We start from the raw sequence: 26,417 nt of genomic DNA, 5'->3' as shown, positions 1-26,417 counted from the left end.
TTCCCAAGGAGAAAGCCCAAGACCGAGCGTCACCTTTAAGTAATGAAATAATAATCCCCACTCTTTGACTTTCATCCCCAGAAGAGTTCGGATGTAGTCTAAAATATAATTTGCACGACTCCCTGAACCAAAAAAAGTTGTCACTTCCCCCGGAAAACCTATCCGGAGAGCGAAATTAGGTTCAGGGCAGGCTTGGTTCCCGCTGCTGGAACCCACCGCCTATGGTCTCTGAAATTGTGCAACGGCCGTATGGAGGTCAGCTACCTCCATAGACAGCCCCTGCATACGATCAACCAGTGCAGAAACAGTATCCATAGCTGCACTGAAAAACACAAAGGATAACTGTTTTTTGGGCGGTTCATAATATCATGGGTAATGGGGAAGGGGAAAACACCAGATACACAAAAATAAATAGACAACAGTCTAGGCCTCAAAAGCTAAGGAAGGGGGATGGTGACCTCCTAGTAATCCCTAGGCCTTTCCCTAACTCCTGCCAGTATGAGCAAAAAAAATTATTTTTACACTATTTACACATAAAAAAACCTATACATATGGGGTATCATCGTAAACAAAACGCCGTTGGAACAAAACCTGCAAAACAGTGGAGGGATTGCATTTTTATTTCAATTTCACCCCATTTGGATTTTTTTCCCGCTTCCCACTACAATTTATGCCATAATTAATGGTGGCATTAGAAAGTACAACTTGTCCCGCAAAAAATAAGCCCTCATACGGCTATGTGACTGGAAATATAAAAAAGTTATGGCTCACTGAATTTAGGGAAGAAAAATGAAAACACAAAAACAAAAACAACCTCTTTTAGCCAAAGGGTTAAGGTTGCACACCCTGCTCATTATTCTACTTGTGTATAGGACATAGTAGGCTGTAGTTGCATTTTCCCTATTGTTATTTGTATCTTACAAAACAATTACCTTTTGTACTTTTGAATACAATTTACTTACCACCAAGAAGCAATGACACAATAAGGTCTGCTGATGACTTCATTGTACACATGTCCTCTGTCTGTGAACTGTCCTGTAGTCTCTGGAGGATATCACATAGGGTCTCCTGAACAGAAACATCTACCAGTTGTATCTTAAGGGGTTCTGGAAACATAAAAATCTGAGTCGTCAAATAATAAAAGAAATAATATACAATCATTATAGAATATTAAGATTGTGGCATACACAGATCTCATAGGGCTTCATAGCAAAATGTATTATGGGCCCTCCATCCAATTTCCCAGAATGCATGCCACAGACAATCTGGAACACAAATTTTAAATGTACTTATTTTTATTAAGTGGAATAAATTTTATTTTAAAAATCGTAATATAAAAAGTCACCCTTGGACTCACTTGTATGTTGTAAACAGTGGAACAGGTGCTTAAAAAAATATCTCACTGCATTAACATCAAACAGCTGGCATAAATACATTGATAAATCTCCCCCTTACAGTTATAAATCACTGTTGCCCTTCAGATAATATATTACTAATCTGGCTGCCACAGCCACCACTAGGGGGACCATGGTGCATAGGAATTTATACACTTATTATTGTCTGAAATGAAAGGGGCATTCCCATCACATACAATAGGGACGTATCGCTCGGATATGGCCCCATTGTCTGATAGGTGCGGGTCCCACCTCTTTGACCCGCACCTACAAGGAGAACGGAGCGGGCAGAGTGGTGGCTGGAGAACCCCGGGTTTCCCAGGTCCGTCCACCACCAAGTGCTGCTTCCCGCTGCTCCCATACAAGAGAATGGGAGCGCACGCACAGCTTCTGCTCCCATTCATTTCTATGGGGCAGACGGAATTAGCTGAGCCAGAGCTCAGCTATTTTCGGCGGCCCCTTAGAGATAAATGGAGGACGGCTGCGCATGCGCAGTGCACCCTCCTTTCATTTCCCCGCTCCGTTCTTGTTGTAGGTGCGGGTCCCAGAGGTGGGACCAGCACCTATCATACAATAGGGGCATATCATATAGATAAACCCCCATTGTATGTGATGAGAAAACCCCTTTAAGGCTGTAAAAATCTCTTTGCACTGAGCTCCCTCTAGTGGCTGCTGCATTTTCATGCAATGTTTTCATGTTGGGAAATAAAAAAGGAGTTCAGTGGTGGGCTCCCTCTGGCCATAGCAGTGTGGCCTGCCTCCACTGAAGGTATGCCACTGTTTATGACCTAATAGCTTGGCCTTATACATGCAATTTCTGTGCTGGATGAGAGGTAGCCATTTGATAATTCATATATCCTCCAAGGCTGTAAGGTAACAAAGAACCATGCTCTGCCCTGATGTGTTTCCAACATATTTTCTTGAAGATGTCAATGATAATGGTGGAAATGCTTGTTTATTTCATATCTCTTTATGGATGAATCCTTATATTTTGGTCATGCAATCTGTACTACATGTTCAACAGTATACGTATCCCCTCGCTTATTAATTCTTAGGATAAGCTGTCTGACATAGCGATAAAGTCACTTCTCCTCACTACAGAGTTCCAAACTGTCTCTTATTAACACTTGACTGTGGAGACATGGAATGCAATTTCTGGAGTAATGATTATATATCATCTACAGACATTCTGATGGATAGATCTGTTTGTCAAAAATGTATTTTTGAAAAAATGGTAATGCCAGCTAGAGAGCTGGAAGGCAAATTGGGTTTTTTAGGTTTTGATTGGGACATTTGGTCCATCAGAAGTAAATGTTAATGCTTCAACATGGCATTGTCACTATGTACTAAGCAATAAACAATAAAACATGTTTTGCTGTATTTGAGATTGACTGAGCCCTGCTCCCAGCATTGGAATGAATTACGATGATAAATGGGGACCAGGATTTATTAACACTAGTGTTGATCGAGCACCAAAGTGCTCGGGTGCTCGAAATAGAACACCTCGGGACCCCCCACATTTTTTCTTTGTAGTATATATTGGAGGCGTGGCGATCTCCAAGCAGTCATGCACACCTGACCAGTTAATCTGCCCTGGAGGCTGGTTTTAAAGTCAGTATAAAACTGAGTCTGCTTATATAGCACCTACCAGTAGCCATTTGGCTCCAGGAGAAGTATATAGTGGGCTCAGCATGCATGTTGGTACTTGCATCCCTGGATCCGATGAAAGCTGTAATGGCACCGGACGGGGTTAAAAGCACAGTGTGCTTGGCGTGCATGCTGTACTTGCGCTCCCTGGACTTTGTGTGGCTGTCATGGCCCATAACAGGTAGGAACTAGTGTTAGGGACCACTCATGAAGGCGACCTTGACGTGGTGAGTGGCTTATTACGCTTTGGCCAAAATGCACACCAATGCCTTATTTAACATCCAGCATAAAGGCAGGGCAGAGTGCTGGTTTGCAGAGTGGGATTGCATTTGTGTTTTTACGTTTGTATCTGTATTTCGCCATAGCAATGTGCACCTGCATACTGGGTTGTGCGGGCTGAACCCCCCACATTTTTTCTTTAGGAACAGGCACTCTGATACAACCTGGATATCACATAAAGGAGGGCCTTATTCACATTGTGGTACAATTGTTCAGGTAGTGGGACTCCTACACTCATAAAGCCTATGTACTAAGTGAAAGGGCTGCCAAAAATTACAAAGAACCGGCACTCCAATACACCCTTTATTACACATAAAGGAGGGCATCATACACACCCTTGAAAAATGATGATTGATGGCCTGATGGTGAACCTCTAAAACATTAGGTGCGAGGACCTGCTGCTGATCTGACAATCTAAAACATTAGGGGTGAGGATCTGCTGCTGAGCTGACCATCCAAACAATTTGGGGTGAGGGTCTACTGCTGATCTGACCTTCTAAAACATTAGGGGTAAGGTCTTCTGCTGAGCTGACCATCTAAAACGTTAGGGGTGAGGGTCTGCTGCTGAGCTGATTATCAAAAAAATTAGGGGTGAGAGTCTGCCGCTGAGATAACGCTCTAAAACATTAGGGGTGAGTGCCTGCTGCTGATCTGACCATGGAAAAAAATTATGGACGAGGGCCTACTGCTGAGCTGACCATGGAAAAAATTATGGTTGAGGGTCTGCTGCTGAGCTGACTCTCCAAAACATTATGGGCGAGGGCCTGCTGCTGAGCTGACCATCAAAAAAATTATGGTTGAGGGCCTGCTGCTGAGATGACCCACTAAAACATTAGGAGCGAAGGCAGCCTAATAAGCATGTTGATATGATGGAGGAGGAGGAGGAGAAAAGGAAGATTGAACCATATACCCTTTTTTGTGGTGGAAGGGCTGCATGGGAATACAGCGTATTCAATACACCATAAAAGCCACATTTAAAGTGCCTTTATGTTCAGCCACTTTCCTCTGGTGGAGTAGAGAAGTCAGGGGCAATCCAGGAATTGTTCATTTTGATAAGAGTCAACCGGTCAGCAATTTCAGTTGACAGTCGGATGTGCTTATCAGTTATTATGGCCCCAGCAGCACTAAATAACCGCTCTGACAAAACGCTGCCGGCAGGGCAGGCCAGCACCTCCAAGGTGTAGAGTGCCAGTTCGTTCCACGTGTCCACTTTGAACACCCAATAGTTGTAAGGCACAGAGAGATCATTGAGGACGCAGACACTGTCTGCTACATACTCCACCATCTTCCAAAATGTTTCCCTCCTTGTGAGAGTAGGCCACGCATCAGGGTGAGGGTGCTGGCGGGGTGTCATGAAACTGTCCCAGGCCTTGGAGAGTGTTGTCCTGCCTCTGTTGAAACTGCTGTGTGTTCCCCTCATCTCCCCTCCTCAATTGCCCAAGGAACTACGTACTCTGCAGCCAGCATTGTCAGCTGGAAATTTTTGGAGCAATTTTTCCACAAGGACCTTCTAGTATTGCACCATTTTGCTAGTCCTCTCCACCACAGGAATAAGTGATGAGAAGTTCTCTTTGTAGCAGGGGTCGAGAAGGGTAAACAACCAGTAATCGGTGTTGGACAAAATGCGTGCAATGCGAGGGTCACGGGAAAGGCAGCATAACATAAAATCAGCCATGTGTGCCAGAGTCCCAACAGACAAGACTTCGCTGTTCTCATCAGGAAGATGACTCTCAATCTCCTCATTCTCTTCCTCCTCTTCTACCCATACACGCTGAACAGATGGAATAAAATTTCCATAGGTACTACCCTCTGTAGCAGAGGCAACTGTCTCCTGTTCCTCCTCCTCCTCATCATGAAATTTGCGCTGAGAAGATGAACTGAGGGTGGTCTGGCTATCACTCTGTGTACTGTTAGCCCCCATTTACACCTCTTCCACATGCAGAGCGTCCACCTTAATTGTGAGCATTGAGTGTTTCAGTAGACACAGAAGTGGGATGGTTACCCTGATAATAGCGTTATCGACGCTCACCATCTGTGTTGATTCCTCAAAATTGCGTAAATCTTTACAGAGGTCAGACATGCCCACTCGTCTCTTGTGAAGAGCAGCAGCTGACTGGAAAGGCGACGAATATGTTGCAGCTAGTATTCCACTACTGCCCTCTGCTGCTCACAAAGCCTGGCCAACATGTGGAAAGTGGAGTTCCAGCATGTTCTCACAACGCACAACAGTCGGTGAGCTGGTAATTGCAAGCGCTGCTGCAGTGATGCCAGACCGGTGGCAGCTGTAGAGGACTTTTGTAAATGGGCACACACGCAGCGCACCTTCACCAGTAACTTAGGCAAACTGGAGTAGGTTTTGAGAAACTGCTGAACCACTAAGTTTAACACGTGGGTAAGCATGGTATGTGTGTGAGCTTGCCGAGCTCCAAAGCCACCACCAAGTTACGGCCATTATCAGACACAACCATGCCTGGTTGTTGTCACGGTGGACAGGACATCTGATACACAGAAAAATAAACAAACAAGTATCTAGGCAAGAAGCTGGGGATCAGGGTCACCTCCTGACACTTCCCTACCAGCTCTCCCTATACTGCTATGCCCACGTTCAGACCCTTAAGGTGGGAATAACATGTCCTCGTGCCTGGGCTGAAAATACCCTAAAATCCCTAAGACGTGAAGGGGAATAGAGCCAGCCTGCTCCCTCAGAACCTGGAGGGGACAGGCGTCTCTCTAACAGCCTAGACAGCAAACAACAAGAAAACAACAACCAACTTATCTTTTCTGAGCAGGAAAAGCCAATCCTTCCTTCCTTACTTCCACAGAGCCAGACAGAAGCTATAACCCGCACGGAACACTGGGAGTGGGTGAAATTTAAACCAACAACCCCACCTAGTGCACCTGAAGGGAGGCGGATCTAGCTCGACTCCAATACAAAACAAAAGACTAGACACGTGCTGCTAATCTGGCAAACCTCTGCACGTAGCCCGAGCAGAGCATGACAGTTGTAGGTTGAGTGGCGAGAGCCACAGCTCAGTCTGGTCCCTTATACCCTGCCACAGCTCTGCGGAGGTGTACTGTTTATCACCTAAGCAAATAAGTTTCAGCACGGCCTGTTGCCACTTCCCCACTGCAGTGCTACACTGCTTCCAGCTACTGGCTGATTGGTGCTGCAAGATGACAATTCAGAGGTGGAAGTGGAAGAGGAGAAAGGGGGGTTGCAGCCACTCATGTAGGTGGTGGTGGAAATCCTGGGTATTTGCACTTCTGTTCAAAGGCCTGGGGTATGTATGCTGCATTGGGACACAGAAGTGGATGTGCTAGCTGATGGTGTAACACAGGGGAAGAGGAGGCAGTGGTGTGACCCGCAGACACAGATTATGGACCCAGGCTTTTTACGATGCTTGGATGCCATGTGGCAGATCATGCTGGTGGCGGAGAAGTCGCTAGTGTTTACGCCCCGGCTCATTTTGGTATGGCACAGGTTGCAAAATACTATTCTTTTGTCGTCATCACTTTCATCAAAAAAGCACCAGACTGCAGAACACCTACCCTTTGGCAAGGTAGATTTACGCATCCTCATCCCCTCATCATCAACATCTTGAGATACTAATTGTGGTTAACTTATTGGCAACTGTGTCTCATCATCATCATCCATCTCGTGAAACACTAATTGCCGTTTCCCACCGCCATCTTCTTCTGACTGTGGATGCTCAAGAGTTTGGGAATCAGGGCACAAGATCTCCTCATTTCCCTCTTCAAGCGGGCTTGGCAAGAGGCCCAAATTAAGTAATGGCGATGAAAAGAGCTCCTCGGAATATCCGAGTGTGGGATCACTTGTTTGCAAAGAGTCTCCATGGTAGGAGGAAGGAGGATAAGGGCGAGGATTCTGTTGACCAGACTCTTGGCTAATGAGACTAGACTTTTTGGAAGACAGGGTGGTGCTTAACTGACTGGAAACATTATCTACTGCAATCCAACCGACCACCTGGTCGCACTGGTGTGACATCGAGAATGGTGTCCTGCGCTGCCCTGCACCCTGGGACATGAAGCTACACTGAGCAAAAATATAAACGCAACACTTTTGGTTTTACTCCCATTTTGCTTGAGCTAAACTTAAAGATCTGAAACATTTTCTATATACACAAAATACCCATTACTCTCAAATATTGTTCACAAATCTGTCTAAATCTGTGATGTGCACAGTTTTGCCTTACTGTGGGGGGGGGGGGGAAATCAGTCAGTATCTGGTGTAGCCACCATTTGCCTCATGCAGTGAAACACATCTTCGTTGCATAGAGTTGATCAGGTTGTTGATTGTGGCCTGTGGAATATTGGTCCACTCCTCTTCAATAGCTGTGCGAAGTTGCAGAATATTGGCAGAAACTGGAACACCCTGTTGTATACGCCGATGCAGAGCATCCCAAACATGCTCAATGGGTGACATGTCTGGTGAATATGCTGGCCATGCAAAAACTGGGAATGTTTTTAGCTTCCAGGAATCGTGTACAGATCCTTGCAATATGGGGCTGTGCATTATCATGCTGCAACATGAGGTGATGGTCGTAGATGAATGGCACAAAAATTGACCTCAGGATCTTGTTGCGTATCTCTGTGCATTCAAAATTCCATCAAAATGCACTTGTGTTCGTTGTCCATAGCATACGCCTGCCTATACCATAATCCCACCGCCACCATTGGTCACTCAATCCACAACGTTGACATCAGCAAACACAACGCCACACACGCTGTCTGCCGTCCTGAATAGTTAAAACCGGGACTCATCCATGAACAGAACGCTCTCCAACATGCCAGACGATGAACTGCAGTCAGGTCCAGACCCCGATGACGACGACGAGCATGCAGATGAGCTTCCCTGAGACGGTTTCTGGTAGACATTTCTGCAATCAGCATGCCAATTGCACGCTCCCTCAAACGTTGCGACATCTGTGTCAATGTGCTGTGTGATCAAACCGCACATTTCAGAGTGGAGTTTTATTCTGAGCAGTCTAAGGCACAGCACCTTGATAAGTCACACCTGTGAGGTGGGATGCATTATCTCGGCAAAGAATAAGTGTTAACTAACACAGATTTAGACAGATTTGTGAACAATATTTGAGAGTAATACGTCTTTTCTGTATGAAGAAAATGTTTCAGATCTTTGAGTTCAGCTCATGAAAAATGGGAGCAAAACCAAAAGTGTTTCGTTTATATTTTTGCTCAGTGTAGGTATTGTGGATGAGTGTGTTTCTTGTGCTCTGGCAGGAGGCACAGTTTCACCGAGCACGAGCCACGGCCTCTGCGTGCACCATCAGCAGCACGCCCACTTCCCCGTCCCTTACTGATCGCCTTCCACATATTAAATGATATATATGCTTGCAAGTATGTTACATGCACAGTAGCGCAGATTTTGTAAGTGTATGCGCAAATAGATTAGATTGAATATCACTGATATTTTGGATAGGCAAACGGTATACTGGAGATTTAGCGCAGGTAATGTCGCTGCCATCAGCGGTGAAAAAATTTGACTAAATGTCTCTGATATTTCGGATGCTTTAACTGTAACGGATCTCCTGGCACCCCGACATTGATGGATGCTCCTAGTGCTTCCCGAGGGCACTTTACAGACCCAAAAGTCCTTTTAATGACTATTGTGTGAGGCAGCAGTAATATCTATTTTTAGCGCAAACTGCGCTAAATAGCTAAAACTTTACAGACCCAAAAGTCTTTTTAAGGACTATTGTGTCAATATGTATTTTTTGCGCATCCTGCACTAAAAAGCGTGCAATAGTTAGGCAGCTGCAGACAGTGACATTAGCTGTGCCTCATCTCCTGTGTAAAGTATGCACATCCAAAAAATATCTGTGACATAGACAGTGTCTGCTGAGGAAAATTACATTAGCTGCGCCACATCTCCAGTGTGAAGTGTACGCATCCAAAGATATCTGTGACATCCAGTGTACTTTTTCAATAGACGGTGCCTGCTTCTGACAGTGACAATACCAGTGCCACATCTGCAGTGTAACGTGTGCGCTTAAAAATGTTATCTGTTATATACAGTGTACTTTTTAACTTGACGGTGCCTGCTTCTGACAGTAACATTACCAGTGCCACATCTGCAGTGTAACGTGTGCGCTTAAAAAATGTATCTGTGATATACAGTGTACTATTTTACTAGACGGTGTCTGCTTCTGACAGTAATATTACCAGTGCCACATCTGCAGTGTAACATTTCCTCATCCCAAATACCTGTGACATTCCCTGTAATTTTATTAGCCACTGGTGACAGCATTGACATTATCTGTGGGATATCTCATGTGTGACATTTCCACATCCCAAATACCTTTTTAAATTTGTTTGCGCATACACTTCTAAATCCTATGCTACTGTACGTGTGACATACTTTCAAGCATACCATATATAACATTTAATATGAAGAAGGCGAACAGTATGGGATGGGAAGTGGCCATGATGCTAATGGTGCCAGAGCACAAGAAAAACAATCATCCATTGAAGTCAGACCAGTGCGAACAGGTGGTCGGTTGAATTGCAGCAGATAATGCTTCAAGTCGGTTAAGCACCACCCTGTCTTCCACAAAGTCCCGTCTCCGTAGCCAAGAGTCTGCTCAACACAATCCTCACCCTTATCCTCCTTCCTCCTACCATGAAGAGTCTGGGCAAACAAGTGATCCCACATTCGGATATTCCGAGGACCTCTTTTCAGCGCCATTCCTTGATTTGGCCCTCTCGCCAAGCACGCTTGAAGAGGGACAGATCTTGTGCCCTGATTCCCAAACTCTTGAGCATCCACAGTCACAAGGAGAGGACGGTGGGGAACGGCAATTACTGTTTAATAAGGTGAATGATGATGAGACACAGTTGCCAATAAGTCAATGGCAATTACTGTCTCAAGAGGTTGATGAAGAGGATGAGACACAGTTGTCAATTACTGAGGTTGTGGTTAGGTCAACAAGTCAAGAGGATGAGCAGAGAGAGGAAGTGGAAAGGAGGTGGTGGACGTTGAAGTCACTGACTCAACCTGGGAAGGTGGAAAGAGGGGGAGGGATCTGCAGCACCCCAACAGGCTTGAAGAGGCAGTCGGGTTGCAAAAGGGAGAAGTCGGGCCACACCAAACAGGCCTGCAACTGTTCCATTGAGCACCCCATTGCGGAAATCTACCTTGCCAAGCGATGGGTGTTCCGCAGTATGGCGCTTTTTTTTTAGAAAAGTGTGGACGACAATAGAATAGTAGTTTGCAACCTGTGCCATACCAAAATGAGCCGGGGCGTGAACACAAGCAACCTCACCACCACCAGCATGATCCGCCACATGGCATCCAAGCACGTAATAAGTGGGGTGCACGCCTGGGTCCATAATCTGTGTCTGCGGGTCACACCACTGCCTCCTCTTCCCCTGTGTTACGTGCTGGCCAATCTACTGTCAAAGGCGCATGCCCGGATACCTCCCGCTCTGCACCTGGACCTTCGCAAGAACCATCAGTGACCAAATCCACTTCCGTGTCCTAGCGCAGGATCCAAAGGTCCTTACCCCAGGCATTTGAACGCAAGCGCAAATACCCAGCCACCCACCCACAGTCCATAGCACTAAATGTGCAGCTTTCCAAATTACTGGCCTTGGTAATGTTGCCATTTAGGCTTGTGGACACTGAGGCTTTCAGCAGCATGATGTCGGCGGCCGTCCCACGTTACGCAGGCCCCAGCCGCCACTATTTTTCAATGTGTGCCATGCCCTCCTTACATCAACATGTGTCCCGTAACATCACATGTGCCCTGACCAACGCAGTTACTGAGAAGGTTCACCTAACCATGGACACATGGACAAGTGCATTCGGCCAGGGACCCTACATTTCCCTGACGACCCACTGGGTGAACATTGTGGAGACAGTATTTATTAAACCCAGCAATCCCCCTTCAGTGAAGGGGGGACTGCTGGCGTTAATAAATACTGTGAAAGGGGGACTGCTGAAAAGGGGTTAATAACTACTGTTAAGGGGTCTACTGAAATGGGTTAATAACTACTGTTAAAGGGGACTACTGAAAGGGGTTAATAACTACTGTTAAGGGGGGACTGGTGAAAGGGGGAAATAACTATGAAGAGGGGACTGCTGCAAGGGGTTAATAACCTCTTTCAGCAGTCCCTCCTTAACAGTATTTATTAACCCCTTTCTGTCCCCTCTTCAGTGTAGTTATTTATTCCCTCCTTTGCTACCACAGTAGTTATAATCAACCCCTTTCAGCAGTCCCCCCTTCACAATATTTATTAATCCCAGCAGTCCCCCCTTCACTAAAGGGAGGACCGTTGAAAGGGGTTAATAACTACTGTGAAGAGGGGACTGCTGAAAGGGGTTAATAACTACTAGGGGGGTGCGCTTGGGGGGATGACCACATTTTTTACTGCACCGGGTGACACCATCCCTAGCAACACCACTGCAGGGTCAGCTCACCTGCAAACCCTCAACTACAATCTTTTACAGGGACAGATCACCTGCAGGCCCTCGCATATAATGTTTTACAGGGTCAGCTCGCCTGCAGGCCCTCGCTTATAATGTTTTACAGGGTCAGGGTACCTGCAGGCCGTCTTATATAATATTTTACAGGGTCAGCTCACCTGCAGGCCCTCGCATATAATGTTTTACTGGGACAGCTCACCTGCAGGCCCTCACCTACAACCTTTTATAGGGTCTTCTCACCTGCAAGCCTCGCATATAATGCTTTACAGGGCCAGCTCACCTGCAGGCCCTCACCTACAACCTTAAGAGGTTAAGCTCACCAGCAGGCCCTCTCCTACAATCTTTTACAAGGTTAGATCGCCTGCATGCCCTCGCATATAATGTTTTACAGGGTCAGCTCACCTGCAGGCCCTCACCTACAACCTTTTAGAGGGTTAATTCACCAGCAGGCCCCCACTTACCATCTTTTACAGGGTCAGCTCAACTGAAGGTCCTCACCTACAATCTTTTTCAGAGTCAGCTCACCTGCAGGCCCTCTCATATAATGTTTTACAGGGTCAACTCACTGCAGGTCCTCATCTACAACCTTTTAGAGGGTCATCTCACCAGCAGGCCCTCACCTACAATCATTTATAGGACAGCTCACCTGCAAGCCCCTCCTTATAATGTTCTAAAGGATCAGCTCACCTGCAGGCCCTTAGCAACCTTTTAGAGGGTCAACTCACCAGCAGGCCCTCACCTGCATTCTTTTACAGGGTCATCTCACCTGCAGGCCCTCGCATATAATGTTTTACAGAGTCAGCTCACCTGCATGCCCTCGCATATAACGTTTTACAGGGTCAGCTCACCTGTAGGCCCTCACATACAACCTTTTAGAGGGTCAGCTCACCTGCAAGTTTTCACCTACAATTTTTTACAGGGTCAGCTCACCTATATGCCCTCACATATAATGTTCTAAAGGATCAGCTCACCTGCAGGCCCTTACCAACCTTTTAGAGGGTCAGCTCACCAGCAGGCCCTCACCTACAATCTTTTACAGGGTCATCCCACCTGCAGGCCCTCGCATATAATGTTTTACAGAGTCAGCTCACCTGTATGCCCTTGCATATAACGTTTTACAGGGTCAGCTCACCTACAGGCACTCACATACAACCTTTTAGAGGGTCATCTAACCTGCAAGTTTTCACCTACAATCTTTTACAGGGTCAGCTCACCTGCAGGCCCTTTCATATAATGTTTTACAGGGTAAGCTCACCTTCAGGCCCCCACCTACAACCTTTTAGAGGGTCAGCTCACCAGCAGGCCCTCACCTACAATCTTTTATAGGGTCAGCTCACCTGCAGGATCTCGCTTATATTGTTTTACAGGGTCAGCTCACCTATAGGCCCTCATATATAATGTTTTACAGGTTCAGCTCACCTACAGGCCCTCTGCATATAATGTTTTACAGGGTCATCTCCCGTATAGGCCCTTACCTACAACCTTTTAGAGGGTCAGCTCACCAGCAGGCCCTCACCTACAATCTTTTACAGGGTCAGCTCACCTGTAGGCCCTCGCATATAATGTTTTTTAAAGGGTCATCTCACCTGTAGGCCATCACCTACAACCTTTTAAAGCAGTGTTCCCCAACTTTTTTTGCAGCAAGGACCAGTTTCATGCAAGACCATTTTCCCAGGGACCAGGTGGGGGGGAAGGAGGCAGGGGTTTTAGGGGGGGGGCTTAGGGGGTGGATGGGGCTCAGGGGGTGCTAGTCGGCGCTGACTGATTCACGCGCATAGCAAAACACAACGTGCTTATTAAAATATATAACAACTATATAAACTGACTAGGGTCTCTGCTGCACTGTACCATATTTGTCGCTCTATAAGATGCACCTAGGTTTTAGAGTAGAACAATAAGAAAAAATATTTTTCCTTACACCCCAGGTCAGACCAGCAATCAGACCCCCAATGTTAATCAGACCTCAGATCAGACCCCCAATGCCTCAGATCAACCCCCCAACCTTTAGCCATCTATAAGCCAATATGTCAGCCATAAGCCCCCCATGTCAGCCATCAGCCCCCCATGTCAGCCATCAGCCCCCCATGTCAGCCATAAGCCCCTTATGTCAGCCATCAGCCCTCCATGTCAGCCATCAGCCCCCCGCAGCCATCAGCCCCCCATGTCAGCCATCAGCCCCTTATGTCAGCCATCAGCCTCTTATGTCAGCCCCCAGCCCTTATTTCAGCCCCCAGCCCTTATTTCAGCCCCCAGCCCTTATGTCAGCCATCAGCCCTTATGTCAGCCATCAGCCCTTATGTCAGCCATCAGCCCCCATGTCAGCCATAAGTCCCCATGTCAGCTATAAGCCCCCATGTCATCCATCAGCCACCAATGTCATCCATCAGCCCCCATGTTAGCCATCAGCCCCCATGTTAGCCATCAGCCCCCCATGTCAGCCATTAGCCCCTTATGTCAGACATCAGCCATATGTCAGCCCCCATGTCGGCCCCCAGGTCAGCCATCAGCCCTTATGTTAGCGCAAATAAAAAAATAAAAAACACTTACCTCTCCTGCGCCTGGTCACCATTGCGATCCTCTTCATCATGCTGTCTGCTGTGTATCGCGGCGCACAGTGTGAGGTCACAGAGTGACCTCATGCTGTGCGCAGCCCTGCACAGCCAATAGCCGAGGACCAGAAAGCCTTCATTAGTACCAAGTTAAAAATGTCCCTCGCATATAATGTTTTACAGGGTCAGCTCACCTACAGACCTTGCATATAATGTTTTACAGGGTCAGCTCACCTACAGACCCTTGCATATGTTTTAAATGGTCAGCTCACCTGCAGGCTCTCACCTACAACCTTTTAGAGGTTTATCTCCCCAGCAGTCCCTCGCCTACAATCTTTAACAGGGTCAGCTCGCCTGCAGGCTCTCACTTATAATGTTTTACCGGGTCAGCTCACCTGCAGGCCCTCACCTACAACCTTTTAGAGGGTCATCTCACCAGCAGACATTCACCTACAATGTTTTAAAGGGTCAGCTCACCTGCAGGCCCTCGCATATAATGTTTTAAAGGGACAGCTCACCTGTAGGCCCTCACCTACAACCTTTTAGAGAGTCATCTCTTCAGCAGGCCATCACCTACAATCTTTTACAGGGTAAGATCAACTGCAGACCCTTGCATATAATGTTTCACAGGGTCATCTCACCAGCAGACCCTCACCTACATTCTTTTACAGGGTCAGCTCACCTGCAGGCCCTTGAATATAATGTTTTACAGGGTCAGCTCACCTGCAAGCCCTCACCTACAACCTTTTAGAGGGTCAGCTCACCAGCGTGCCCTCACCTACAATCTTTTACAGGGTCAGCTCACCTGCAGGCCCTCACCCCTAATGTTTTAGATGGTTGAATGAGCAGCAGGCCCTCGCCCATAATTTTTCCAATGGTCAGCTCAGCAGCAGGCCCTCAACCATAATTATTTCGATGGTCAGCTCAGCAGCAGGCCCTCATTCATAATATTTTAGAGGGTCAGTTCCGCAGCAGGCTCTCAACCATGTTTTTTTCGATGGTCAGTTAAGCAGCAGGCACTATCCCATTATTTTTTTTAAATGTTCAGCTCAGCAGCAGGCCCTCAACCATAATTTTTTAGATGGTCAGTTTAGCAGCAGACCCTCACCCCTAATGTTTCAGAGGGTCAGCTCAGCAGCAGGCCCTTGCCACTAATGTTTTAGATGGTCAGATCAGCAGGCCCTTGTTCCTAATGTTTTTGAGGGTCAACAGCAGGCCATCAGTCAAGTTTTAAAGGGTGTGTATGATGCCCTCCTTTATGTGTAACAAAGGGTGTATTGGAGTGCCGGTTCCTTGTAATTTTTGGCCGCATTTTCACTTAGTGCATAGGCTTTGTGAGTGAAGGAGTCCCACTACCTCAACAATTGTACCACAATGTGAATGAGGCCCTCCATTATGTGATATGTGCACTTTCTATACAAGTAAATATACAGGAAAGAATGTTTCCTAACAGTTTTTTTCACTAAAATCTATTTTATCTTTGGTTTTGGGCATATTATGGTCAGTCTGTAAAAGGGACGCACTACTGACAACATCATTCCCAGCAGTGACCTGGGAGTCCAAGATCCATCCAGATATACTCCCCATGCTGTTTCCAAACCATATCTGTGGTGTTTTCATAAATTTCTGATCTTTTCCCATGAACTAGACACCCTCCCCTCTTCAGAGCAGGGGGTGCCTGGTTTAATGCTTGGGCTCTCCCATTGACTTCCATTGTGCTCGGGTGCTCGGTAGACCACCCGAGCATCCCGAGGTGCTCAGCCCGAGCACCCGGTGCTTGATCAACACTAGAGACGATGCTCTCCTCTCCCTGGAAGGTACACTGCCGTTCAGAAGGGAGACTATGCTCTTCTCTCCCTGCAAGGTACACTGCCACTGGGGAAGGGAGACGATGCTCTCCTCTACCTGCAAAACATACTGCCGCTGGGGAGCAGGACCGACTGTCCCTACTCCATGAAACTCCAGCTGTTAGGGATCTGGGCCGACCACCCAGCATCCCTGTAAGGCCGGTGGAGAGACCTTGGTCTCATCTCCACCTGCCATATGGAGTTCCCCCCAAAACTCATCCATAAGGTCCACTACCTCTGTAGCTTGTAGTGAAGTAGGCGGTACCTCAGCCGGATCTTCCCTGCTGCAGGGCTTTAAGTCTGGGACTGCCACCCAACTCTCCTGCAGAGTATTCTCAATTATGTGGAGCAAATTGTCGGTAGTCCTGCTCCAGCCCCCACTCCAGTGTCACTGGATATTCTGATAAGTCTGATCTCACCTCATTGGGGTCAGCTCAATCTTGCATACCCTCCCTGAAGTCGTAGATGTCATAAAATCGTGTCTCCGTAGTTCTCCCGAACTCCAGTTCTGAGAAAGCCTCCCACAACAGGCCAGGGCCATCGTAATCCTACGCCTCCAGGTTGTCCTGCTCCGCCTTCCAGGGTGTATACCGAGCTGTATATCACCATAGCACCTGGTATGCATTCTCCAGCCACAGCTCCTGTCGCACCTGGAGCTTGGGCTCCTTCACCCACTCCAGGGGCTTCTCTCCTAGGAGGGGCATTCGTAGCTCCAGTCTCGTCTGCCATCGCTGGTCCTCGCTGGGGAGTCTCTTGCCCTGCCGAAGCTATACACCTTCCAGTGCCTCATACCAGATGCTTTTCCAGGCTGTATCCCGATCGATCAGGTCCTCCTCCTTGTGTCGGGACGCTGTTTGGTTACAAACTGGTTCCATACTGCTGTAGCCAGGGGTGCTGTACGGGGACCAGCGTTGCCCTCAACTTTGTAAATCCACGAATGGTGTCTCAGCACTGCTTCTCCTTGCACTAGGACGCCATCTCACTGCTGCCACCACTGTAACAGATCTCCTGGCACCCCGACTGGGTAGCTCCGTTGTTGGATGCTCCTAGTGCTTCCCAAGGGCTCCAAGCACTCCGCTTGACACGGTAAGCACTGCCGGCCCCACAAACTGCCGTAGCTTGGTTGGGATCTCACCGTCTTCTACCCACCCTGGACCTACGACAAGGTTTCAAAGTTCAAGTGGGTGATCTTCTTTTCCTTCAGAGAGCGATGCAGGAACAAGCTCTTAAAAGAGTTTAGGGATTATAGCCAGTGGAGTATACAGCTTATAGCATTCCCAGTGTAGATGCAACCTTTTCCCCACACACATAAGATGAGGCTCTATGTTGAGGGTAAACAGGAACTCTTTATTTGGGCTACATGTCAGCCTTTTATGCAGGTTTTCCAGCAAGGGACACTCCCCTGGGGACTTTATGGAAGACTGAGACAGTTTTTGCAGTTAGTCAATTACATGCATTTACAGTATGGAAACACTCCCAGCAACTGTACACAACCTCGCCCCCCCTGTCTGTGATACAATTACCAAACACAATGGTCTCTGCCTGTGATACAATTACCAAACACAATGGGCTCTGCCTGTAATACAATTACCAAACATAATGGACTAACTTAATCACTCACAGGCAGAAAACATACATTTTTCCCCAAAACACAGAAAACACCCCAAAGCCCCACATATCTCCATAAATTATACATCCCTGGATAGCTCTGATCTGGGCAAACAACATATTCAGAAATCACCCAGATCCCAGCAGGAGTTCCCAAACTCTATGGAAGTCACATTTGACCGACCGCAACCATGGCTTTCCTGCCCAAAACAGTTCCACAGATTTAGGCTGTGCATCCGGTCTACCTTCTCCTTCAAAGTCTTAGTATATGGGCCATAATCCTGAGGCAAAAGGCTGGCAAACAGGCCCCTCCAAAACCCAGTGGCGAGGTTATTTTTGCAACACTAATGTTATACTGGAGATGTAGTGCAGGTAAGGTCGCTGCCACTAGCAGCGAAAAAATTTGACTGAATGTCACTGATATTTTGGATGCGTTAACTTTATACTTGAAATGTAGCACAGGTAATGTCGCTGCCACTAATGGCGAAAAAATAACACTGAATGTCACTGATATATCCTATGCACTAAAGTTGTACTGGAGATGTAGTGCAGGTAATGTTGCGGTGGTAATGCAGCGGCAAAACAATTGCACGTAATTTTGAGCTAAAAATATATATTGCTTCCAGATACAACAATAGTCCTTAAAAGGACTTTTGGGTCTCTACAATAGCACGCCATTTAGCATAGGTTGCACTAAAAATATGTATTGCTGCCAGATACAACAATAGACCTTAAAAGGACTTTTGGGTCTCTGCAAAAGCACGCAATTTAGCGCAGGTTGCGCTAAAAATAGATATTGCTGCCAGACACAACAATAGTCCTTTAAAGGACTTTTGGGCCTCTAATAGCAACACTTCTACAGCACAGCTCTCCCTGACTAACACTGAGCTGAGAAATATATTGCTGCTGTCACACACAATAGTCCTTGGACATTTGGGTCTCTGAAATGTTTTTGTACACTTATAATATACGATTACACTCCCTACACTCTCTGTCCCTTCCTATCCTCAGCTCTCCCTGACTTAAGCTACATGCACACGACCGTTCCGATTTTTGCGGTCTGCAAACCGCGAATCCGCAAAAAAATGGAAGCCGTCTGTGTACCTTCCGCAAATGCATATTCTTGTCCGCAAAACGGACAAGAATAGGACATGCTATATTTTTTTTGCGGGGCCACGGAAGGGAGCAAAGGATCCGGACAGCACATGGAGTGCTGTCCGCATCTTTTGCAGCCCCATTGAAGTGAACAGATCCGCACCCGAGCCACAAAAACTGCGGCTCGGATGCGGACCCGAACTACGGTCGTGTGCATGAGGCCTTAGAATGAGCCGAACACGCAGCATCGGGTGCTATATAGCACCCGATGATGCGTTCTGGCCAGCCATTCACTGTAATGTCAGTAACCAACATGGCTATGGCATTACAGTGAGCGTCAGTACTTACCTGCACATTTATTGGCTTTATTGGGGAGGAGACTCAAGCATTGCGCTAGAGCACACACGGTATTCTGCCGAACACCGCCATGTGCCGAGCATCGCAATGCTCGAGTCGAACTGGTGATCGGCAGAGCATGCTCGATCAACACTAATCAACACACATCACTTCCTAAACTCGCGTAACAGAATATATGTAACCAGCTGTAGTCTAACTGAAAAATCTATAAGAATCTCTCCTACAAGTGAGTATTTATTAGCAGCAAAGTAGGGGCTGATTGTTATTTGAACCCTTTCGTGACCTCTCCCATACATGTACGACAGATGTCAGCACCTTAAAGATGGCGCCTGCCTACAAGGCCCCTGCGCCCGTAAAAGTGTTTCCCGGCTGAGATTGGCGAAGCTTTAGAATGCCGGAAATGGCTCAGCGCCTCAGGCTCTGATACCCATCACTGGTATATACACTACTAATGCAGGCCTGCAAATGGCAGCACTGTATTGGTAAACAGTGAATGCAGTTTTGTGTGATGCATACAATAAATATCCATCACAGAATGTAACTGGCAATGTGTACATAAGCCCCAAATGCACTTGTATTTATATATCAATTGAGTAGTTGAGTGCACCGAGGACCATCCCAAGCCATTCTGTGCTCCTCCTGCTTCTTCTGCCAGCCCATTCCTTCTCTTCTTGATTGATAAGGCCAAGCAAGATGACTATGCATGAACACAGCCCTGTCAATCAAGGAGTGGATGTGGCTAGCAAAGAAGCAAGGGTGCACAGAGAGTGAGGATTAACCCCTTAACCCCTTAGGGACCGGGCTTATTTTCACCTTAAGGACCAGGCCATTTTGTGGTGATAACTTTAAAATGTTTTGACTTATCCAGGCCATTCTGAGATTGTTTATTCCTCACACATTGTACTTCATGACACTGGTAAAATGGAGTAAAAAAATAATTCATTTTTATTTATAAAAAAAATACCAAATTTACCAGAAATTTGGAAAAATTTGCTAATTTTTAAGTTTTAATTTCTCTACTTCTATAATACATAGTAATACCTCAAAAAATAGTTATTACTTTACATTTCCCATATGTCGACTTCATGTTTGGATAATTTTGGGAATGATAGTTTAATTTTTGGGGATGTTACAAGGCTTAGAAATATTAAAATTTTAAAACCCACTTTTTAAGGACCAGTTCAGGTCTGAATTCACTTTGTGAGGCTTACATAAGAAAAACTACCCGAAAATGACCCCATTCTAGAAACTACACCCCTCAAGGAATTCAAAACTGATTTTAAAAACGTTGCTGACCCTTTAGGTGTTCCACAAGAATTAATCAAAAATAGAGATACAATTTAGAAATTTCACTTTTTTGGCAGATTTTCCATTTAATATTTTTTTTCCAGTTACAAAGCAAGGGTTAACAGCCAAACAAAACTCAGAATTTATGGCCCTGATTCTGTAGTTTACAGAAACACCCCATATGTGGTCGTAAACTGCTGTACGGGCACACGGCAGGGCACAGAAGGAAAGGAATGCCATATGGTTTTTGGAAGGCAGATTTTGCTGGACTGGCTTTTTTGACACCATGTCCCATTTGAAGCTCCCCTGATGCACCCCTAGAGCAGAAACTCCAAAAAAGTGACCCCATTTTAGGGTGGAAGTTTTGTTGCTACTAGTTTAGGGTACATATGATTTTTGGTTGCTCTATATTACACTTTTTGTGAGGCAAGGTAACAATAAATAGCTGTTTTGGCACAGTTTTTTTTGTTATTTACAACATTGATCTGACAGGTTAGATCATGTAGTATTTTTATAGAGCATGTTGTCACGGACGCGGAAATACCTAATATGTATACCATTTTTTTTTATTTATGTAAGTTTTACACAATGATTTCATTTTTGAAACAAAAAAAACACATGTTTTAGTGTTTCCATAGTCTGAGAGCCATAGTTTTTTTTTGGGGGGCGATTACCTTGGGTAGGGTATGATTTTTGTGGGATGAGATGACGGTTTTATTGGCACTATTTTGGGGTGCATATGACTTTTTGATCGCTTGCTATTACACTTTATGTGATGTAAGGTGACAAAAAATGGTTTATTTTGCACAGTTTTTATTTTTAATTTTTTTACGGTGTTCATCTGAGGGGTTAGGTCATGTGATATTTTTATAGAGCCGGTCGATACGGACTTGGACTTTGCCATCGGATCCCAGGCTTGCAGTGACAGGGACCCGATGGCATAGAAGGCAAGCCTGATGCCTTCTATAAGCATCGGAGCTTGCCTTCTACGGAATCCTGTTAGATCCAGCCCTTAGGCTATGAATAAAGTATACATATTAGGTAAAAAAAAGACATTGTATGTCACCTTACATCACTAAAAGTGTAATACCAAGCGATCAAAAAGTCATATGCATCCCAAAATCATGCCAATCAAACAGTCATCTCATCCCACAAAAAACGAGACCCTACCTAAGACAATCGCCTAAAAAATACAAAAAACTATGGCTCTCAGAATATGGAGACACTACAAAATAACGCGCATACTCACCTGGCAGTTCTTGTCACTGCCAGGTTGTCGTCTCCAGAGTAAAGCAGGGAGCTTTCTCCGCTCCCTGTTTCACTTTTGTTATGAGCTCCGGTGCTCCCCCTGCTGGCTGCACATCAGGCTGCTGGCTGTGGGAGGAGCGCTGAAAACCCGGGAATTGGCCTCCAGCACAGCCAGCAGCGCGATGTGAGTGTGGGAGCGCGTCATCAGGGAAGAAGGTTAGTATGTGGGTTTTTTTTGTTTTGTTTTTTCATAAAGCTGCAGACTGAAGGCAAAAGTGGGGCCACAACAAGAGTGAGGGGGCACAAAAGTGGGCATAATTACTGTGAGGGTGCACATATGTGGGCATAACTACTATGAGGGGGCACATAATCTGGCATAACTACTGTGAGGGGGCACATAATCTGACATAACTACTGTGAGGGGGTACATAACTGGGCATAACTACTGTAAGGTGGCACATAACTGGGCACAACTACTGTGAGGGGGCACATATCTGGCCATAACCACCGTGAGAGGGCACATATCTGGCATATCTACTGTGAGGGGGGACATATCTGGCCATAACTACTATGAGGGGGCACATATTTGGGCATTATTACTGTGAGGGGGCACATATATGGCCATAACCACTGTGAGGGGGCACATATCTGGCCATTACTACTGTGAGGGGGCATATATCTGTCCATAACCACTGTGAGGGGGCACATATCTGTGCATTACAACTGTGAGGGGGCACATATCTGGGCATTACTACAGTGAGGGGTCACATATCTGGGCATATCTACTGTGAGAGGGACACATATCTGGGCATAACTACAGTGAGGGGGCACAAAAGTGGGCATAACTACTGTGACAGGAACAAAGGTGGGCATAACTGCTGTGAGGGGCCACAAGGGGGACATAACTATTGTGAAGGGGCCACAAGTTAGGCTTTATTACTGTGAGGGCATTAGTACTGTGTGGTAGCACTTAGGGGAAATGTCCTAGATTACCCTGCTATACATTGGCATGGCTCAGTCTTACAGACCAGCAGTGCCCCCTGCTAGTGATTTCACAGGGGCAGTCACCATCCCTTCCTTATGAGATTATTCTTTTTTTCTCTATTACCTCAGGGACCTTGTTCTGGATCCAGTGGACATCACACCAACGCCAGCAGCACCCTGGATGAGGTAGGACCAGATTTTAGTTAGGACTGGGTGAGTGTAGCCATGCATTGGGCTTAGTGTAAATAAAAATTGCCGCCTCTTTGTATAAATTGGGAGGAAGGGGGGGGGCCCAATCCAAAGTTTGCATCGGGCCCATAACCATAAGTTATGTCACTGTATGTACCCTAAAATAGTACCAACAAAACTGCCACCTTATCCTGTAGTCCAAAATGGGGTCACTTCTCCTGTCCAAAATGGGGTCACTTTATCCCAGTGAAATCTGCCCTCCAAAAACCGTATGGCATTCCTTTCCTTCTGTGCCCTGCCGTGTCCCCGTACAGCAGTTTATGACCACATGTGGGGTGTTTCTGTAAACTACAGAATCAGAGTAATAAATATTGAGTTTTGTTTGGCTGTTAACCCTGCAAAAAAGTGAAATTCAAAAATGTCATCTACATTTTCCTTTAATTCTTATGGAACACCTAAAGGGTTAACAACGTTTATAAAATCAGTTTTGAATACCTCGAGGGGTGTAGTTTTTAAAATGGGGCCATTTATGGGCAGTTTCTATTATGTAAGCCTCGTAAAGTCACTTCCGACCTGAACTGGTCTTTAAAAATTGGGTTTTTGAAATTTTCTTAAAAATGTTAAGATTTGCTTCTAAACTTCTAAGCCTTCTAATGTTCCAAAAAGAAACTGTAATTTACAAAATGATCCAAACATGAAGTAGACATATGGGAAATGTAAAGTAACTATTTTAGAAAGGTATCACTTTCCGTTTTAAATGCAGAGAAATTGAAATTTAGCAAATTGTGAATTTTTCCAAATTATTGGTAATTTTTTATTTTTTTTTATAAATAAAAATGAAATAATTTGACTCAAATTTATCACTGTCATGAAGTACTATATGTGACGAGAAAACAATCTCAGAATGGCCTGGATAAGTAAAAGCGTTTTAAAGTTATCACCACATAAAGTGACACGTTAGATTTGCAAAAAATGGCCTGGTCCTAAAGGTGAAAAATAGCAGGGTCCTGAAGGGGTTAAAAGTACTTTCTCTTCACAACAAAGCAATGGATTTCTAAGTGAAAGTTATTATTAAATTAAGCTAATCTAGCCCTACAAGTTATTATGTCTAGTTTAACTGGGAATGTGAATATAAATATACTCTATGTGTATTAGGCTACTTTCACATCTGCATTTTTGCTGGATCTGTCAAGGATCACCCAAAAATATTTCTGTCATGAAAATACAACCGTCTCCATCTGTTATGAAGAGATCCGGCGGTATTATCTCTAAAATAGTCATGACGGATCTGTCTCTAAAACCATTGTAAGTCAATGGGTGAGGGATCCGTTTTCTGTGTCAGAGAAAACTGATCTGTTTTCATTGACTTCCATTGTGAGTCATGACAGATCAGTCTTGCTCCGTATCCCTGGACGCACTCAAATGCGCTGCTTGCTGCGCTTTTGTGTGCGTCATGGGAACGTAATGAAACTGAATACAATCTGGTGCACTCCATTCCCTTCAGTTCAATTTTGTCCCCATTGACAATGAATGGGGACAAAACAGAAGCTTTTTCCTATGACAGATCTCAATAGCGGAAAGGGAAAGCGCAGGTGTGAAACTAGCCTAATATGTGTGTTTATCAAGGCTGGATTTGGTCTGATTTCAGCCCTGGCATTTTAAAACAGTGCGGCCCACTTGCTGTGTGAGGAATGTGAAATATGTTTGTTCTCTTCCCTTTCCCCCGCCCCAGTGCTAATAGCATATTTAGATGGACATTACATTCCCATCACATCCATTAATGTCTTCTTTCGTGTAGATATTGGTGCAGCTTTATCAAAACTGGTGTAAAGGAAAAATGTCTTGGTTGCCCATAGCAACCAATCAGATTCCACCTTCCATTTTCCAGAGCTCTTTTGGAAAATAAAAGGTGGAATCTAATTGGTTGCTATGGGCTGCCTAATGGTTCTAAATACTGGACTTACAAAATGATAGTGCCATATAGATATTTCCCATTGCACAACCACCTATTTTAATTCTCTCCCAGAGTGCTCTCATTACTAATAGTGTCACATACAATGATAATGCGCCTTGACAGTGCCCCTATTAGCAATTGTGCCTTCTATATTGTGCCCAATAATAATAATGCGCCCCACAGTACCATTCGCAGCAATAATCCCTTCAATTGTCCTCAGTAGTGATAAAGCTCCCCAAAGTGTCCCCAGTAATAATAAGGTCCCTAAACTGCTCCCAATAGTTATAAGACCCCCTAAAGTGCCCCTACTAGTAATAAGACCCTATAAAGTGCCCCAGTAGTAATAAAGCCTCCTAAACTGCCCCAGTAGTAATAAACCCCTTAAAGTGCACCCAGTAGTAATAAGGCCCCCTATAGTGTTGCCAGTGTAATAGTTACAATGACTCCCGTTATTGCCAGCAGTACTAACAATGTCCTACTGTAGAGCCCCCAGATAGTTATAATGCCACCCTGTATTGCCCCAGTAATTACACTACACCCTGTATTGCCCCAAAAGTGGCAGAAAAAATATTCGAATCCCACTCCAGGCTACAATTTTTGACCTGCACCTATCCCGGAGCAGGAAGTCACAGTTGCCTGCACTTTGGTGCAATAACCTCATTGCGACCACCTGCCGCAGGTGATTTTGATGATGTCATCACTTTGCAAACACCTGTGCTGCCTCATCTTCTGCCAGTCTAGTGGCCTATGATGGGCTGGGAACCATTTGTTCTCATGCCCTGCCTTACAATTCTACTGTATCGCTGTTCTGAGAATGGAGATACAGTTGTATCTTCAAATAAAATTCAGCCCCTCTACCATTGGGACCCTGTGCTCAAGACCAGAATGGTTTGGCCTAGAGACTCCTGGGGTGGTGCACTTCGGCCCCAGACAATTTTCTATTTGCCAGAATTGCAAGATGGGCAGTTTGGCCCTGTTGTGTGTATCTATATTTATTTATTCAATCAATCATTTTTTCTGTCTATTTCTATATTTTCCTTCAGCAAGAATGCATTAATTTAAGTCAATTTTTTTTTTTTATAATATAATAACCAGATAACCAGTTTAGTGCAATAGGGCACAGCACTGTTATTTCTCTTAATTTAATTCTCCTATAGCTACTATTATATAGCCACATTCATTTTAAATATCACAGTGCTTACAAAATGTTTTGCTTTTCCCATAAGCAAGTGACTCATCAAATATGCATAAGTGTTTCATACGTTCAGTTATATAATAGTCCTGCATACTTTTACCTTGATAGGTCAATGGCAAATGATTGATAGATTCAGCTTAAGCCAACAACACATTGCAATTGCTGTGTCCCATCTGCCAATGAAAGCATAATGGTGTGCTCTAACAGATGCCAGTTGCCACTGTGAAATGCTGCTTTTCTCATAAGGATGAAGCTTGCACATGCCCATTCATCCTGACCTGTTCTGTCTTGATACACATGGCTTCCCACTAGACCCA

The 26,417-nt window shown here is 45.4% G+C and overlaps 1 protein-coding gene across 4 annotated transcripts in view; it reads right to left on the bottom strand.

Annotated features, from left to right (window-relative positions):
• Positions 1–26,417, bottom strand: part of LOC122940818 (rap1 GTPase-GDP dissociation stimulator 1-like) — a 331,161-nt gene that overhangs the window by 112,998 nt on the left and 191,746 nt on the right. For all 4 annotated transcript variants that reach the window (XM_044297600.1, XM_044297602.1, XM_044297601.1 and 1 more), the window contains one exon: positions 963–1,106. In XM_044297600.1, coding sequence (XP_044153535.1) covers positions 963–1,106 — 144 coding nt within the window. The remainder of the gene's footprint in view (positions 1–962; positions 1,107–26,417) is intronic.

The sequence above is a fragment of the Bufo gargarizans genome, chromosome 6 (assembly GCF_014858855.1).
Source record: "Bufo gargarizans isolate SCDJY-AF-19 chromosome 6, ASM1485885v1, whole genome shotgun sequence".
NCBI lineage: Eukaryota > Metazoa > Chordata > Amphibia > Anura > Bufonidae > Bufo > Bufo gargarizans.
This window is presented reverse-complemented; position numbering and strand designations above follow the sequence as displayed.